General features: G+C 46.6%; 1 protein-coding gene across 1 annotated transcript; it reads right to left on the bottom strand.

Moving 5' to 3' along the window:
* Positions 1–8,214: 8,214 nt before the first annotated feature.
* On the bottom strand, positions 8,215–16,187 carry BRAT1 (BRCA1 associated ATM activator 1). The gene is made up of 12 exons (XM_041401637.1): positions 15,711–16,187; positions 14,782–14,929; positions 13,542–13,926; positions 13,332–13,451; positions 12,784–12,875; positions 12,421–12,539; positions 11,724–11,910; positions 11,525–11,598; positions 10,843–10,945; positions 10,463–10,561; positions 9,300–9,478; positions 8,215–9,107 (listed from the first exon to the last, which is right to left on the bottom strand). Exons 1-12 carry the CDS (start codon positions 15,918–15,920, stop codon positions 8,382–8,384), a joined length of 2,442 nt encoding a protein of 813 aa, XP_041257571.1. The 5' UTR covers positions 15,921–16,187; the 3' UTR covers positions 8,215–8,381.
* Between the last annotated feature and the right edge of the window lie 112 nt (positions 16,188–16,299).

Raw genomic sequence — 16,299 nt, 5'->3', positions numbered from 1 at the left:
TCATCTCTGTGTCTCGTTGGGCTGATGCATGGCTGTGATTTTTGGCTGGGGAGCTGACCACAGCCCAATTTGCTCTGGGCTGGGTGAGGATCCGCTTGCGCCTGGTGACGCTACAAAGGCGGCTGAAGGCCAAGTGCTGTCACTGGAAACCAGCTGTGAATTAATGCACAGGGTGTGATTAACGTGCTTTTTAAATGCATTCTTGTCCTGTCACACTGGCTGCAGCTCTTGTGTCACATTTGGTGTTCTCAGAACATTTATTAGCCTTACAGATCCCTTGATTATTGCTTTCTCTTTTATAATTAAGCCATGAAACCCAGCATGGTGCAGCTTATGCAGTATTAATTCATGGCTGGCGTATTCTGCTTGTGCCCTAGGATAAGGCTAAATGCTGGCAGCTGGATTGCTCCCTGCACAGTTACTATTCTGAAATTTTTAAATATGATTATAAAAATCACATTCTGCTTGCATATGTGCAACTTGGGGCTGTGCACTGCTGCAAGCAGTGAGGTGTGGTCTGACTTCCTCAAGAGCGGAATCTGTGCCCCCAGCAGTGCTGGGAGAAGGGGCTTCCTCCTGCCCCAGGTGCTTTCTGATGCTCTCCAGGTGGATGCTATTAGCTCTGCTCCAGTGAAAATGCAGCCCCACTGTGCTCTCCACTCCCTGCCCACCCTTCCTAGGACGTGCCTGTGAAAATGTGAGTCTTGTAAATGAGTTCTGTTTCGCTCATTTTTGTCCTCCTTTTCTTCATGTAAGAATTAAGTAGAATTCGGGATTTCCTGTGAGGCTGCAGCTCTACGGCCCCTTTCTGTCAGCAGCAGCTGCCATGGATGTCTGAATAGTTTTCCTCCTGGCTGGTTGCTCCTGCCCCCCAGAACAACAGTTTAACAGTTTGTGTGGCCATGTGGTGAGCTGAAAAGGGAACAAAAATAGCATTAAACATGTCTGTTTTATTTAATTTTTTAAATTTTCCCTCTCCTGGGAACTAGTTGTAGGAGTGACTGTGCCGGAGGAATTGGAGCTCAGAGCTACTGGGCGGGAAATCACTGGAATGACACAGACCAGTGCCCCAGAGGCAGCAGTTTGAATGCAGAATTCCTGAGGTCTTTGCTGGGCTGGGTGCTGGGCCACTCACTGCCTCCTTTGGGAAAATCCAAGCAGCTTTGCAGCTGCCTCCTCTGAGGCATGAGCTGCAGCACAGGGTGGGCAGTGATGGGCTCCAGCAGCTCTGCCCATGTGGCTCTGGTCTCCTGGGAGTCCTACCAAATATCAGATATGGGGACACAGTGCCAGCACCTAGAGAGCAGTCATGTCAGTGTCCCTCATGTGCTCTTCATGGGCCCCAGACTCCACAGTGGAATGGCAGCTCCACTCTGCTGTGTGTCTTAGTGACACACATACCCACACTGCTCATGTTATTGATTATTGCTCGTCAAACCATTTCTGGAGAGACCTGACTGCTGATCATCTCAAAGCTTCTGTTTCAAAAAACCAGTGCCAAACCCTACGTGCAGGATGCAAAGCTGTAGTGCAGAAACTCTTTGAGCTCAGACGTTTCCATGGAGATGAATCTTTGATCTCGCTGAAATAAATAAAGGGCGGAGAAGATGCTCCCAAACTAGGAAGGAAGGCAAGGCTGATCCCTACGGGGCAGAAGTTCTCAACAGGAATTAGGGTGACAGGAGGCTTCTCTCTATCCCCTCCCGATGCCATGTCTGTGGTGGCAGGGAGGTTGAGCTGTGTGCCCGCCAGCACTCATGGAGAACGTGCCCTTCATGCAGCCAGCCAGACACTCTGCACCTTGGAGCTGCTGATTTAATGCTGCTGGAGAGGCAGACCTTTGTCTGCAATATTCCCCCCGTGCTGCAGGACTGGGAGAACAGACACAGGGGTTTAACACCAGTGTGATGCACACTCGCTTTCTTGACTGTGGTGAAGCAATGAGAACAGCCGGGAAAAGTGCTCTGTTTATGGATAAAATATAGAGGGGAAAATAAATCACATTTTAATCTGGTGTAATGTGCAGAATAGAAGTGTTTCCTACTCTGACATGGAGAGAGTGACCAAGGGCAGCAGTCAAGTTGGCTTCATCCACATGGTTGAGCTTTGACCGCGCCAGCAACTCGTGTGTTCTTGGAGCTGAGGGCAGATCTGTTACTGCTGGCACAGGGAACCGAGGCTTCTGTGGACAGAGTAGCAGAGAATTCATTATCATATCATTCTATTAGCAGAGCAGTCTCTGAGAGCTGCTGCCCGGGACATGGTGCAGGAAGGGCTGGGTGCTCCTGCTCCGCGTTTGTGCCCCGCTGGGCACGCGGTGTGCCCTGCCCTGGTCACTTCAGATCTGCTCACAGGACAGGGACGGATCCAGCCCGTTGTCTCAGCTGCCAGCACGGCCCCAAAATGGTTTTACTGCAGCGTGTAGGGGAGTGTAGGGTGAGCAAATGCTGTGTACAGCTGGTTTTCCTCCTTTTTTTTTTCTAAATAATCTCCCTCAAATGCATTGAGCTGCCAGTTGTGTTAATTAGGGTCTCTCTAAGGGTTTTCACCCAGTTCTTAAGCCCCTTGCTCCCACCCCTGCTTTCCCTGGAACAAGTGACCCCTTTGCGCCTTGCTGGATCTCAGGCTCCTGAACAACTCAACCATCATTTCATGTAATTTTAAATTTACAGTTTAGATACTTTATTTATGAGGATAAATATTGTTTACCGTTCTGAAATCTTATCATCTTTTCCAAATATTGCAGAAAGCTTCAGTGTTGAACAAAGCCCACAGGTTCCCTTTAGAAGCTGGCAAGTGGGGGTTTTGTTGATGTTGTTGTTGTTTCACATGACCCTCACTGAAAATATTGTCACTGCTCTCTGTTTTCAGAAATGGGCCATTTAACTGAGAAAGCCATGTTTGTCTTATGCACTGCTTCACTGGGAAGAAAATATGTTGAAAGAGTATGCAATATTAAAGGTATTTTGAATCAAATTCACTTCAACTCGTTTCAGTGGAAGATTTAGCCTTGTTTTCACAGGGCTCTTTGTCAGAACCTAAAGCACAAAATACTCTGTTGGGTCAAAGTTAAGGTTACTAGACAGTAATGAAAACAGCATTTTTACCCTCAATTACATGGACAAGACAGGATTGCTGTGCAGCCACAGCTGTTTGTCTCAGGGCTGTGATGGATGTTGTCACTTAGCAACCACTGCCATTTGTGTTTTAACTGCAGCTTTTTTGTTGTTGGCACGTAATCAGAGTTGCAATCACGAGATCAGTCCCATGGAGGGTGTTTGTTATCAAGACTGATGGGTTTTAGGACTCACCTGTGCCCCAGCCTAAATCAGAAGATTTCACATGTGATGGCTAATGCAGCTTAATAAGGGTTTGTTTAGGAGCTGGCTTGGCTGGGCCAAGTCATGTTTCAAGATGTGCAGCCTGCATTCACCATCTGCCAGCCCTGGCTCTGCAGCTCCTCCGTGCTGGGCACAGCCCAGCCTGGTTCGAGGCCAAGGCCCTGAGTGCAGAAGGGAGGGACCAGCCTGGGCAAGCCTGGATGTCTGTGTGCACCAGATCCTGCTCCCTGCTGCTGACCCAGCCCCAGAGCCCAGGGAATGTGGGCTCAGTGGAGACTGGACATGCGAGGAGTGAAAGACAATGAGATGGGAGAGCTGAAGATTGAAGGTCTCTGTCTCTTGAGGGTAATTCTCACCTATCTTGCATTGACAATGAGGGAAAAGGGCCAGACCTATGACAGTTCAAGCTCTAACACTCCGCAGGAACTGGTTAAGGTCTCGGTTTAACACCTGATCTGATCTGATCTGACCTAACTAAGAAATGTCTCTCAAAGAGGTGAGTGCACCCTCTGTGCCAGACATTGGGTTTTTGCCTGGCATGGAGGTTAACAACCAGGCGAGTGGGGAGTAACTTGGTTTGTATGGGCTTGTTTTGGAGGCAGAGGTGTGAAGGGTATCCTTGGAGCCCTGCTATATATTCATTATTATGTAAATAAGCACTTTCAGCTGCTGTGCTCTGACCAGAGAGTGAGTATTGGTACCACAGATAGAAACATTGTTTTCTTTGATTTCATTTTGCTTTAACTGAAGTTGTGCAATTGCACCTGTAGCTCTGCAGGGACCCTTGGAGAGGACTGTTCATCCCCCTTCCATCGGGGGGCTTTAGGAGAGCCCCCAGGATGTGTTTCCTCACAGCTGCACATCCTCAGCTCTGCTCTGCCTTGTCCAGATGAACACACTGCTCCTTCAAACCCCATTTCTGTGTGTGCTGCTCCAAGGTTTAAGGCAGGAGCTGTCCTGCCCCTGGAGCAGCAGAGGTCTGGCCCTGCTGAAGTGCTGCTTTATTTCTCAGCAGAAGACAAAACCCACTGCTCTGAGAGGAAATACACAGAGCACAGAGCTGCTGCTTCTGGTATATATTTCCATTGTAAATTGCTGAGATCTGCAGTGAAGTTTTTTGATGAGTTCCTCTCTAATGCACGCTGGTTTTTAGAAGACTTAATGAATATGTATTGAAAGGTAGAGTAGATTTTATCAGAGGAGGAGAGAAGGAATTGCATAGATGTGCACAAATTGATCTGTAATCACAGATCACGTATATATAAGCTGAAGCAACAGCCCTAGACATTTACAGACCATTTTTGACTAAGTTGTGCAATTAGTGTAATTAGGCAAAGAATATTCTTTGTATTTTAAATGTCTAGTGTATTAAACCAGAAAATTAACAGCCATTTCCTTGGCAGCTTTCATTAAGCCATTGCTAGTGTAGGGCTGAGCCAAAGATGCTTATTCTCTCTAGTGTCTGAGTCTGAGCAGTTAAAGGATAAATCCTCTCTTCAGAGCTTTGTTGAAATGTGTTGAAAGTAACTCTAGGAATTTCCTACCTGTGTACAGATCAGACAACACAACGTTGCCCCTGTGCAGATAAAGAGCTGAAATGAGCTTTGAAATTTTCTTCTTTCACAGCACCAGCCACCAGAGATACAATTTTCTTAAGCTGTGATTGATGGTTTTTTTTGTCAATACCACCTGTATTTCTCTTGCCAGCTGTTTTGTTTAAAAACAAAGGACAGTCCTGAGCCTCGTGTCTGTTGAGAATCGGCGGGAGGAATGCGGCACGCAATAGGAGTGATCAGCAAATCTCGGGAGTTTATTGATAGGCAAACGTAGTTATATTGGTGTTAATGAGGCTAAAGAGTTTATTGATAGGCACACATAGTTATATTGGTGTTAATGACTCTAATGCATATTGCAAAAGGAGAGCTCATTATTGGTTAGTTACTTATCAGCTAACTACGCCTATTTCTACATTCTTGTGGCTATTCTGTTGTAGCTTTTCTTATCTTTTCTTCATGTTTCTAGCTAATGATCCTCTCCTCCAAATTCATGTTGTGGTAAGGGCACAGTGCCCTTGCCACATATGGACACTGATTTCTGACTCCTAACCTTGTCTCCTTCTTGCTTAACTAACGGTATTATGTCAGTATGACTTTTGTCAGCTAGCCAACTGTCCACAAAATCCTCTACACGTGTCCTCTTGCATTGACACCCATGTGTGGCCACAGCCTCTGGCACAATCAGCTCTGTGGGTGTTGGAAGAACTCTCAGTGGTGCCTGCCTCCTGCAAGAACCAAACACAGCTACAGCTCTGATGGGATGAACGCTGGAGTTTTCAGAGAAATCCATCCCAAAATGTCCATAAGAGCAGGCCAGGCAGCCCCCTCCTTCTCTATGCTATGTGACAGAGTGAGCTGCTGGTAGTTTCTGGAGGGACAACTGTTGTTGGGCTGTGAAGGGGTTAAATACCAATGGCACTTGCTGAAGTGAATGCTCTGGATGCACCAGAGGGCAGCCAGAGCTGCTCAGGGCTGTCTCCATGGGAGCCAAGCCTTTTCCCCAGTGCAGCATGACCACAGCTCCTTGGCAAGATTCAGCACAGAGTGTAATTCTTAACCCAGGAGGAAGCTCTGTGGCTGGGATAAGGATCTTGTGGAGGTGCAAAATAAGCTTGGGTAGGTAAGAAGTGGGTTTAAAATAAGTTGTGGGTGTAAGCAAGTGGGGTAGGGCTTGTATGAGTCCTCAAGTGGTGAAGATGGACATCCTAGAGAGGATATCCCTGGACGAGGGATGAGCCACATCAGTAGCTGTTGGTGTGTGTTCATAAACTTGATAGCTGAATTTCCAGCTCAAAAATGCCACCCCATTGTTTTCTGTAGAAAGAATTGTGGAGTTTTTAGCTTGCTTTCATCTCCCTTAACCTCTCTAGCCCTGGGCACTTGTTCCACACTCCGCCCAGATGTCCCTGACCCTTCCTGTTTCTCCCAGCTCAGGGGCAGCATGGCAGAGCCAGCACCTCGGTGTCAGTGGCACCCCACTGCCACTGGAGCAGCAGAGAAAATAAAAGGCAAAGCAGGGGGCTCAGACAGGACAGAAATACACAGTCAGCTCTGTCTCAGAGCTGCTGGAGGTGGAGACCTGTTTTTGAGGAAATAAGTCCCTAATACTCCTTCTAAAGGTAAGGAGACCACACCACACCGCCCCCCCCCCCCCCCCCCCGCCCCCCTCCAAATCCTCCAGCCCAATCCCCCCATCCCAATCCTGCCCACCCCCCCCCCCCCCCCCCCCCCCCGGCTTGTTGTAGATTTGGTTTTTAGTGTACAATTGTATAAACACAATTTTGGACTGCAATTAGGCAAATGCTACAAATATAGTGTCACCCTCACCCCAGCTTATTAAAAAGAAAAAGGAATTCCATGAAAAATTAATAGGTCTGGGAGATGAGAGACCTTGATAATAAGCAGCGAGTTCTCCTTCTGTAACAACTCACTTTTTCAATTTGCTGATATCTCAGTAACTCCTTGGAGTCTCCTCAAGCAGAGTCCTGAAATGACAAGGATTGCAGTGCTGAACAGGAGGGAGGTGCTCACCCAGCAACCTGCTCTCTCCTCTCCTGGAGCACAGCTGACCTACTGTCAACACAGAATGCTGCTTTTGGAACTGCAGTGCCTTCACTGGACAGGACTGCTGGAACTCCACAAACACTCCACACCTCTTTAAAAGCACATCCCTTCTCTCTCACTAACCCTTTCCATTTCTGAGATGAACGCAGTGACAGGAAAAGGCCTGAATTTTAGTATTTTCTGTCCTTTGCCAGGTGTAGACCCAGCTCAGGTGGAATTGTGTGTCAGAAGCAGAGCCATTCTCTCCCAAAAACAGCTGCTGGTACAAAACCCAAGGGCTCTGTCACACATAAAGCTGTGCACAGAGCAATAGGCAAGTGTGCTGCTTTCCTCAAAAGGCACAGAGCAAACCTGAGCCTCAGCAGCAAGAGATCCAAACCACACCTCAGTCCACTGTACTGCTGCAGGGAGATTTGTACAGTCCTTTCACTGTTTTAGAGCCTCCACTGCCCCAAAATCAGTGTCATGTTCTGCCTCTCCACAGCTGCAGGAGGATAAAGGATGCTCAGTGCTGGGAAAGAACCCACCATGGTTTGATCTGCTGCTAAAGGTACTGTTTGCTTTGGGGTTTTTTCTAGGTTGCAGAGAGCTTCTTAGCACATGGCAAGATACTGGAGCAAGTTGCAAACTGCACTCTTCCATAGGTTTTTAAAACCTGGCAATTTTTTCTCAGAAAATCATGTTGCCATTCACACTATGTCTGCTGATTTCTAATTGTTACTAAAGGTAATCACAGATCAAATTTATCTTGAAAAATCTTTAAGTGTAAGTTTCTCTCAAAAAGTTAGAAACGGAGTACTTTAGCAATGGAAAATAGGAGCACTTGAAAAAAGAATCAGCAAAATGGACTTGCTTCTGGCTTCAATTAAAACCAAAGTCAGCATGTTGGTGTCACTGCTGAGATCAAACAAGTCTGTGATCTACAGGAGAAAATTTGTAATGCCAAGGATGATCAGCTTTTGACTCCTTAAATGCCACATTCTGCTCTAGACCTCAAAATGCACAAGGAAATCTGAGAGCTCTGTTTATAAAATAAATACAGAAAGGTCAAAACAAGTGTCCCTTAAAACCAGTCCCCATCAGTTGTAGCTACTCTGGCTCTAAAAGGAGCCTGCAACAGCTTGTTTTCAGTCACTCTGCTGTGTTCAGTCACTCATTTTTTTAAATGCTTCCTTATGTAGGCATGGTCTGGTGCTTTCTTAAAAGGCAACAACTTTAAAAAAAAAAGAACAAATACCATTCTTAATGTTTTTACTTGGAAAAAGAAACAACAGTTTATTGGAAACTACACTTTTTAACCAAAAAAAAAAATCATCAGTATTAAAGTAGATTTTCTTCTAACCCATTTAACAGATAAAACCATTCTTCTCTGCCAGAAGAAAACTTCTTGAGCACTGTTCCCTCAGAGCAAAAGCTGGGTTCAGTAACAGTCAACTTCATTATCCTCTATGGTCCCCACAGCAGCAAGGATGTCCTGTAAGAGGGACTGAGGGCTTTCCTCCACATGGTCACTACTTTTATTTAGCTCATCATGCAGCTCCAGTAAGTCTATTGCACCCAAAGCTAACATCATGCTCTCTGGATCTTGGAAATCCACCCCACCATCACCATCCATGGGGAAGTTCTGAGCCAGAGAACCCTGTCTTAGTGTCCTCTGTAACCAGGCAATGCCACGTCCTGTAGGTGAATCTTCAATCTGCTGTGGATTCTCCAAAGTACTCATGGGGTAGAAATGACCTCTCAAGCCAACCAGCACATCACAGGCTCTCTGCCCCACGGGTTTGTCACAGTCACACAAAGATTTAAACAAAAACCCAAACAGCTTTGCTCGACAAAACACCTGCAGCAGCTCGTTCTGAGGGGTGGAACTTGTCACTGCAGAGGAGACAGGAGCATAGGGACACTGGGAAAGCTGGCAAATGGTCTGACTACAGAAAACTTCAACCAGCTCCAAACCACCAAGTCTGACTTCCCAGTCTAAGTCATGCTCCACAGTCTGGATGACTCTAGAGACAAACTGCTCTGTATCTTCCAGCTGACCTGTGCAGCCTTCTCTCAGCCACTTGGTGAAGATGCTGATCACAGCCCTCCTGGGAAAGCCCTCTGAGTCTGTTGACAAGATTTCCTGAAGCTTTGCTACAATGCTCTAGATGCAAAAAGACAGAAGAGAAAGTCTCAGTGAGTGGAGGAACACGCAAAGGAACAAAAACAGCAGAGGTGAAAAATCTCATTACTGGTTGTGCAACCTGCCTGCATGAGCAGATAACTTGTGAAGAAAGTTATAAGCAGTACAGCAGTAAACTGATGGCAATTGCTCATGCAGAAAAGGTTATCCTACCTCTTTGTCATACTGAGTGCCAACGGCAGGTGACTCTGGAGCAAAGCAAGCAAAGGGGGCCAGGTGTCCCACAGCAGTCACGGCGCTCGCTCGCACGTAGCTCTCCGGGTCCTCCAGCAGGTTTTCTGTGAGCCTCAGCACCTCTGAGGACAGGAGACACTGCCTGAACTCCTTCTGGTCTGTAAACAAGACAGCAATACAAAGAAGTGGGGCTTTATTCCCTCTGAGCATGGAGCTGTTTCCAAGGCAAACAGCCCTTTGCCTCGTACAAGGATGGCTGCTGCCTGCAGGGACAGCTGCCAGGGAGAGGAGCTGCTGCAGGGACCAGGCAGATGTTCTGTGTCAGGCTCCCCCTCTCCCAGCAGCTTTTAGTCAAGCCCTGACAGACACTGGAACTTGCAAAATTGCACTTAGAGTTGTTTTAGCAGCAAGAAAAAACTTTCTGCAGGCAAGTGGGGACATGGTTCCAGCCTCATAAAATTTATGCTTAAAGGAAGAAAAAATAGTCTTCCTTTCCTGTTGTCAGGCATATGGCAGAGAAAACAAAAGTAACTGCAGCACTGAGAGGGGCTGCAGGGTGAAGTGCTAATGCAGCTGAGCATGTTGGATACTTCCTTTGTGACCTGGGGACAACAGCAGTTGATAACATTCCCCTCCCTTCCAACATTGCAGAGCTACTGAAGGAAAATCAGCATTGCCTCAGTGCTACCTGCTGCAAGGCCTGAGCTATCAGTAAAGTAGAAAATCAGTAATTAATCCCAAGCATATAAAGCAGGTCTAGGCTTTTAGCCTCCTAAAGGTCAGCCCCCAGCCTGTTAAAAGAAACCAGGCTCCAGTGCAGAGCAAACTGAAAACTAGAAAGTATTATCTGCCATTAAGCACTGCCACCTGCCTTGACAGACATGTCTCAACACCCCTCAGTTTGAATCACCAAAACTGCCATTAAGGCAGGTACAGCAATCTGAGTTCAACAGAAAAAGCAGGGTAAGTTTATTACTATTTTTGTCAGATTTTGATCATGATCTAAGAGTAAAAATCTTGACACTTCTTTCTTTTCTCAGCCCTCCAGTTACAGGTCAGAAGATGCTTCACCAGCCTGACTGACTTTCACAGCATTAAAAGAAATACCCCTGAAACCTGAACTGGTAAATCTTTGCACCTACCTCTCAAGCATTTAACCATGGAAGTGAGGAACTCCAGGGAAGAATCTCTTACTTCCCAGCAAGGACTGCACAAACGTTTCTGCAGCACCACCAACACATCTGTAAAAGGCAAGTGACAAACCTGAATGGACATGAAAAGCAACAAACCTTACTGAAACACTCACTGTACCATCTCTACATCATTTCATCTCATACAATCCTTTTTGCTGCTGCTGGGTGCCTCTTCCAGAGTTCTGCAAAGCACTATTTGGGCAGCTAAACTTAAATTCAACATAATTGTGAACAAGTGAATCCAGTGCTTTGAGCAGGAAAGGCAGGCAGGAGCAGACTTCACGTGTTCCACTAGCTGCTGCTTGTCCCAGCTGGAACAGCTTCATTACCTTCCAAAATCTTCTCAGTTTGTTGCCACTGACTGGTGGAGGAGGACGGTTCCTGCAAGTGCACCAACCACTTGGATGTAGCCTGAAAGGTTTTCTTCAGAACCTGAAGCAATGTAAAGCAGATTGACTTTACTACAGGAGGAGGCAGTGTTGCCTTTATGCCTTTAAAGGTAAAATTCATTTTAGCCTCAAACTTACAGAGAAACTCTCAGAGTAAACAAGTGCATATGACTCCTTATTAAGAAGCCAACCACAAATAAATGGTGTTTAAATAACATTTCTAACAAACATCTAGAAAATCCCTGTGTTCAGCTTAGATTACAAAGTTCTAGTGCCTCCAGCTTTGGATTTGCAGCTGCCATCAGAGTCATTCAAACAAAACAAAGCAAAACACCCCCTTAATAAAAAGAATTCAATACTTCATGACCATCTCAAGGTGAGTATGTCAGTGCTACTCTTAGACATGATGGCTCCTGTCTTCTCAAGAACTCTCAATGTACTGGTCAGTTACTTGCTCACTGCAATTTTAGCTATTTTCTGCAAGCCATCCAGGACAAGACAAGTGTCCTACACATTCTAATACAAAGTGTGGTGAGAAACAACTGCAGTCAGACCCTTTATGAGAATTACACCCCACTGGGGCAAGCTAATAGACCTGGATCTCTCCTAGTTCTATACTCACAGTAGGGCTGGTGTTTGGACTCTGCAGATATGCCAGGAGGACATCAAAAAGATTTCCTATGAGAGTGTCACAGTCTGAAACAGAGAAAACAAACCCAAAGGACCAATACTGAGAGATGGAGCAGCCAAATCCCTGCTGAAATACACAAAGACACAGAATTGTAAAATTGCTTTGGATAAGGAAGCAAAGATTAAGTCACCTTTTTTCTCTGAGAGTGCTGCAAGGACATCAAGAGCTGACTTTTGCACTCTGAAGCAATTGATCAAATTCCGGCTGATTGTGCTTCCCAGAGGAGAAGTTGGGCTCAGGAAGCCATTGCAGAATTGTAATATTGTCATGAGAGAGTGCAGCAAAGATACACAGGGTAAATCCACTCTCAAACATTTCTAATGAGTGAGAAAGAAAAGAAAAGAGATTCCAGCAACAGTCTCAAGTAGAGAGCAGTTTTATGTCAGAAGACAGCAAAAAATTGCAACTTCTACTGAGTTCTTAAGGTACCACAATATCAGTAACTACAAATAAATGATCTTCCTCTCTTCCAAGAACTGCTGCACAAATGGAAGGAGATTCTTCTGACTGCTTGAAAGCAGTTCAATTTGTGTTTCTTCTCAGGATCAGTAATTGTAATACAAGTAAGGTATGGTAACAAAGCTCATCAAGAAAAATTTAAAATTTAAGTGCAGTCTCTCTTAAAGAGTCTCAGTATCCCTCTGTTTTCCTGTTTAGAGCCTACTGTGCTAAATTTCCTTCAACTATGGAAACCCTCACTGCCAACTTCTTTCCACATTCTGTTATGCTCTACTGAAAAAGTGTGCAACCATCTGAACACTTTCAAGGTGGTCTTTCAAGGACCAGTTTGATCCTCAGCCTCTTTTTTCCCCCTCTCTGAATGTTACCAGAGACAGCAGCTTCTCCAGGTGAGTGAGGGTCTGACACAGGAGACCAGCACAAGATGTCTTGGAAGACAGAAGACTTTCAACAGTGGCAGGATCACTGACAGACTCATCCAGCAAACCTAGAGGACCAAAGAAGGGAAGAGCTCAGGTCATCAATGAATAGAAAAGGCCGTGATTTTTAAAGCTAACCAAGACTTTCAGCTAATGTAGTATGAACATGCCTTCAAATGCAACTGGCAGTAGGATTTACCACAAACACTGCTACTGTCCTTGACTTCTACTTTTTCCTCCAGTTTTTTCTGCACGAGGCACTTAAAATACTGGCAAGCAGACTGGCCTCTGACTTTTCTGTCACAACTGTACCTGCACATTCCAGAGGCTGGGAGGCCGCTCTCAAAATACAGTCCATTGGCTGAAGCAGAACAGTCAGTGCCTGAATCCTGACATCTTGTGGGCTTCAAGGAGGAAACAGCAGTTACCAACACAAGTAAACTTCAATTCCTTCCCAAATACTTGCCCCCAAATGCTGAGCAGGATAAATGATTTTCATGCAGGCTTTTAAACACGTCAGCAATGACAGAGCAGTAAAAGCTGTATCACAATTTGAGCCTTCTTCCAAGGTTCCCTTGCTAACTGAAAGCACAGGAGAAATGGCTCTGGAATTCAGAAGCAGCTTTATCAAGCCATGCAAATAGAGAGTGGGATCCTGTGTAAGGAGGCTGGGAGAGAGGAATATCTTGTTAACAAAAGTGTCCTTCTATCTTAGAACAAGAGTGTTATTTAGCCTGGAAATCAGTATCTGTATGTACTGTATTCATCTGATGATTTCTTGCTGCTTTTTCACTACCTAAAGGGGAAATATGGAGCAGAAACACCTGCACAGTGCAAAATTTCATTGCATTAAGTCCTACCATTTGCAGAGCTTCAAAAGTCCCACTGCCAGAGGACCTGCTTGTACTGGGGTTAAGTGTTCCAGAGCAGAAGTTACTAAAGCCCAAAAGCTGCCTTCAGTGCCACAAAATGCAGGGGATCTGAGAAGAGAGAAGTGTAAGTGTAACCTATCCCAGGGTGGCAGACAGATCTATCTCAGCAGGGGCTCCAAGGTGCCACAAGATCTTTACCGTGCCACATTAAGCAAAAGATTTGCCAGCAGGGGCTGTGCTTGAACAGTCTCCTCCAGCAGAAAGGATTCTATTTGCTTTGCTATGTCTAACCAAAGGACTTCAGTCCATGCAGCATAACAACTGCCAAAACAACTGCCAAACAAACTGCTCAGCAGCTTCAGTGACTGCTCGATGTGAGAGGCAGAGCTGGACTGAAGGGACTCTTTTATGTGCTTTACAATCATCTGGGCACAGGCTGGCCAGTCACAGTCCTTGCTACTGAGAGCTTTGGATGTTTCAGACTCTAGGGAGAAGGTGAGCATGTGCACCAGGAGCTGGCTGGCAGCTGAAGCCACAAACAGGCTGGGATCTCCTTGCAGAGTGAAGATCACATCCATGCCTCCTGTGGGAAAACAAAACAAGTCACTGGAGCAACAAACAACAAGTTATGACTCTAATTCAGGTACCACACATCTTTAAATGGTGGTGATAGGGTTTTCTTATACTTTATTTTGTAGTCTCTACTCAAAGTCAGCCAGTCCTTAAAAACAAGCAAATAGAAGCAAATAAAATTGTTTTCAGATCCTCAGGGGTTTAATAACTCAGGATCAGACTCCAATATAACATCAGTGACATTAGGAGAGTTGACAGCACACTCAGTGTGTATTTATGGACAGAGCCTGTACCATCTCTGGACATAACCAGCAGGAAAAACATGAACAGCAGTATCAGCACCACTTTTCCATCACATGGAAAAAGTGCAGCATGTGCTGCACTTGAATACCAATACAGACCCCTCTGTACATGGGATCTGAAGTTGGTGTTAACAGCATAATTTACATACCTCCATAACAACAAGAGGATTGCAAATGTGTGCAAGCACAAAGAGAAAAATGAGCCTGTGACCAGTTTTTCTGCACTAAAATCATGCTGAAACGTACCCTTTAGTAGGAATTACAAATAAGAATACAGACAGCTCTTAATTTTATAAGGGCAATTTTATAAGATTCTTTCCCCTCTGAAAAAAGCAGCACCTTCAGTGTTTGGAGGAAAAAACCAAATGCATAACTTACTTAACAGAAGTTAACTTAATGCTTAGCTAACTTAACCAACACCTTTCACCAACTTCGTTTTTTTTTTTGACAAACGGCTTCCTTTAACCTTAAATAAACAAGAAATGCTCATCTGGCACCCGGGCAAGAGGCTGGGATGGCAGGGACAGAGCAGAGGGGGAGCGGGCGGCCCCAGCAGCACTCACCCGCGGAGCAGAGGCAGCGCAGGGCGGGCAGGTGGTGCAGCATGCCGTGCGCTCCCTTCAGCCAGGCGCTGCGCACCGACGCGTCCGCCCACGCCGCGCCGCCCCGCGGCCCCTCCCGGCCAAAGAGCCTCCCCAGCAGCTTCTCCTCCTGAGGCAGGGCAGAAAACAGAGTGAACAGTGAGCAAAGGGGCTGCTGGGCCCCAGTCAAGAGTATCAGTACTGTAGTGAAACGTCCTCTTGCTACAAGTATCAAAAAAGGGCAGTTTTCAGAATCTCACCTTAAACGCAACATGTGGATAAACTAGAGTGTTCAAAACCAAATCTGCTTTGTCTGCAGGTGCTGAAGGATAATGTGTATCAGTTCCATCAGACTGCTTTATACACCTGTACACATCTCTTCCCTGAATGAAGCCTTTTGGGTTTTGTACTAGAATGTATCCTGGTGCAGAAAGCACGGCTTTAAAAAGCTCCCTTGTTTTTGCAGGGAACCAAAAATTTCCTGTCAACCTACTACAGAAGCAAAACCACATCTGTTAGTGCAGTTTCAACCTGCAGGATCTGTCCTGGGATACAGTACTGTACAGTGACTGCTGTGAAGCAGTGTTCACAAAATTACTAGGCTGGAAGAGACCCTCAGGATCATCGAGTCCGACCCAGAGCTGGGTTACCCCATACACTCTTTTGAAGTAAAAATGGAAGCACTACCCATCAGCATTCAGTCCTGCTGTGGTGAGACAGAAGTGAGAAGCAGCTGTACACAAGAATTGAACAGGATTGGTGACGGTAGGTCTTTGCTGCTGAATCACTTTTGCTGAGTTGTTCCACGTAAGGCATAGATTTACTACTCAGAACATTCACGTTTTTAGGGACCGTCCATACGGAAGGAGCAGACAGACACACAGCAGCAGGTACCCGGGTGGCCGACTCACCTGCAGGTGCTGGAAGCGGCTTTCGGAAGAGGCGAGGATCCCAGCCAGCTGCAGGGTGAAGGACAGGACGGCGGGGCTGGGGTCGGGCAGGGCCAGCACGGAGGCGAGGAGCTCTGTCAGACACGGGTTGTCCTGCACCAGCTCCAGCGTGGGGTCTGCCCAGGAGAGGCCAGAAAACAGCAGCTCACTGCCAGGGCTGCGCTGTCTCATTAAAGCGGTTCTCTGGGCTGGGGTAAGCCCTGCCGGCTGCTAGAGCGGATGAATTCGGGTGCACCCACAGCATTTCCAGGTGTCGCAGCCCCTCAGGTCGTGGTGCAGACGTTCCAATCCCACCCGGACCCCGTGTCACCCGCTCCAGGTGACCCTGCCTTGCCACGGGGCTGCACTGGATGATCTCCAGAGGTCCCTCCCAACCCGAACTACCCTGCGATCCCGTGTGGAATCTCCGCTCCCCTCGGACCAGCCCCCGCCAGCTCCCGGCGCTCACCGAACCACGTCAGGCTGCGGAACCAGTCCAGCAGTTTCTCCAGGCAGGTGTCGTCGAGGCCGGGCTGCCGCGGGTCGGCCAGGGCGGCGCAGACTCCGGGCA

Source organism: Onychostruthus taczanowskii, unplaced genomic scaffold (assembly GCF_017590055.1).
Source record: "Onychostruthus taczanowskii isolate IOZ18803 unplaced genomic scaffold, ASM1759005v1 scaffold19, whole genome shotgun sequence".
In the NCBI taxonomy this organism is placed as follows: domain Eukaryota; kingdom Metazoa; phylum Chordata; class Aves; order Passeriformes; family Passeridae; genus Onychostruthus; species Onychostruthus taczanowskii.
Note: the sequence above shows the minus strand (reverse complement) of the source record. Positions and strands in the feature narration are given on the sequence as shown.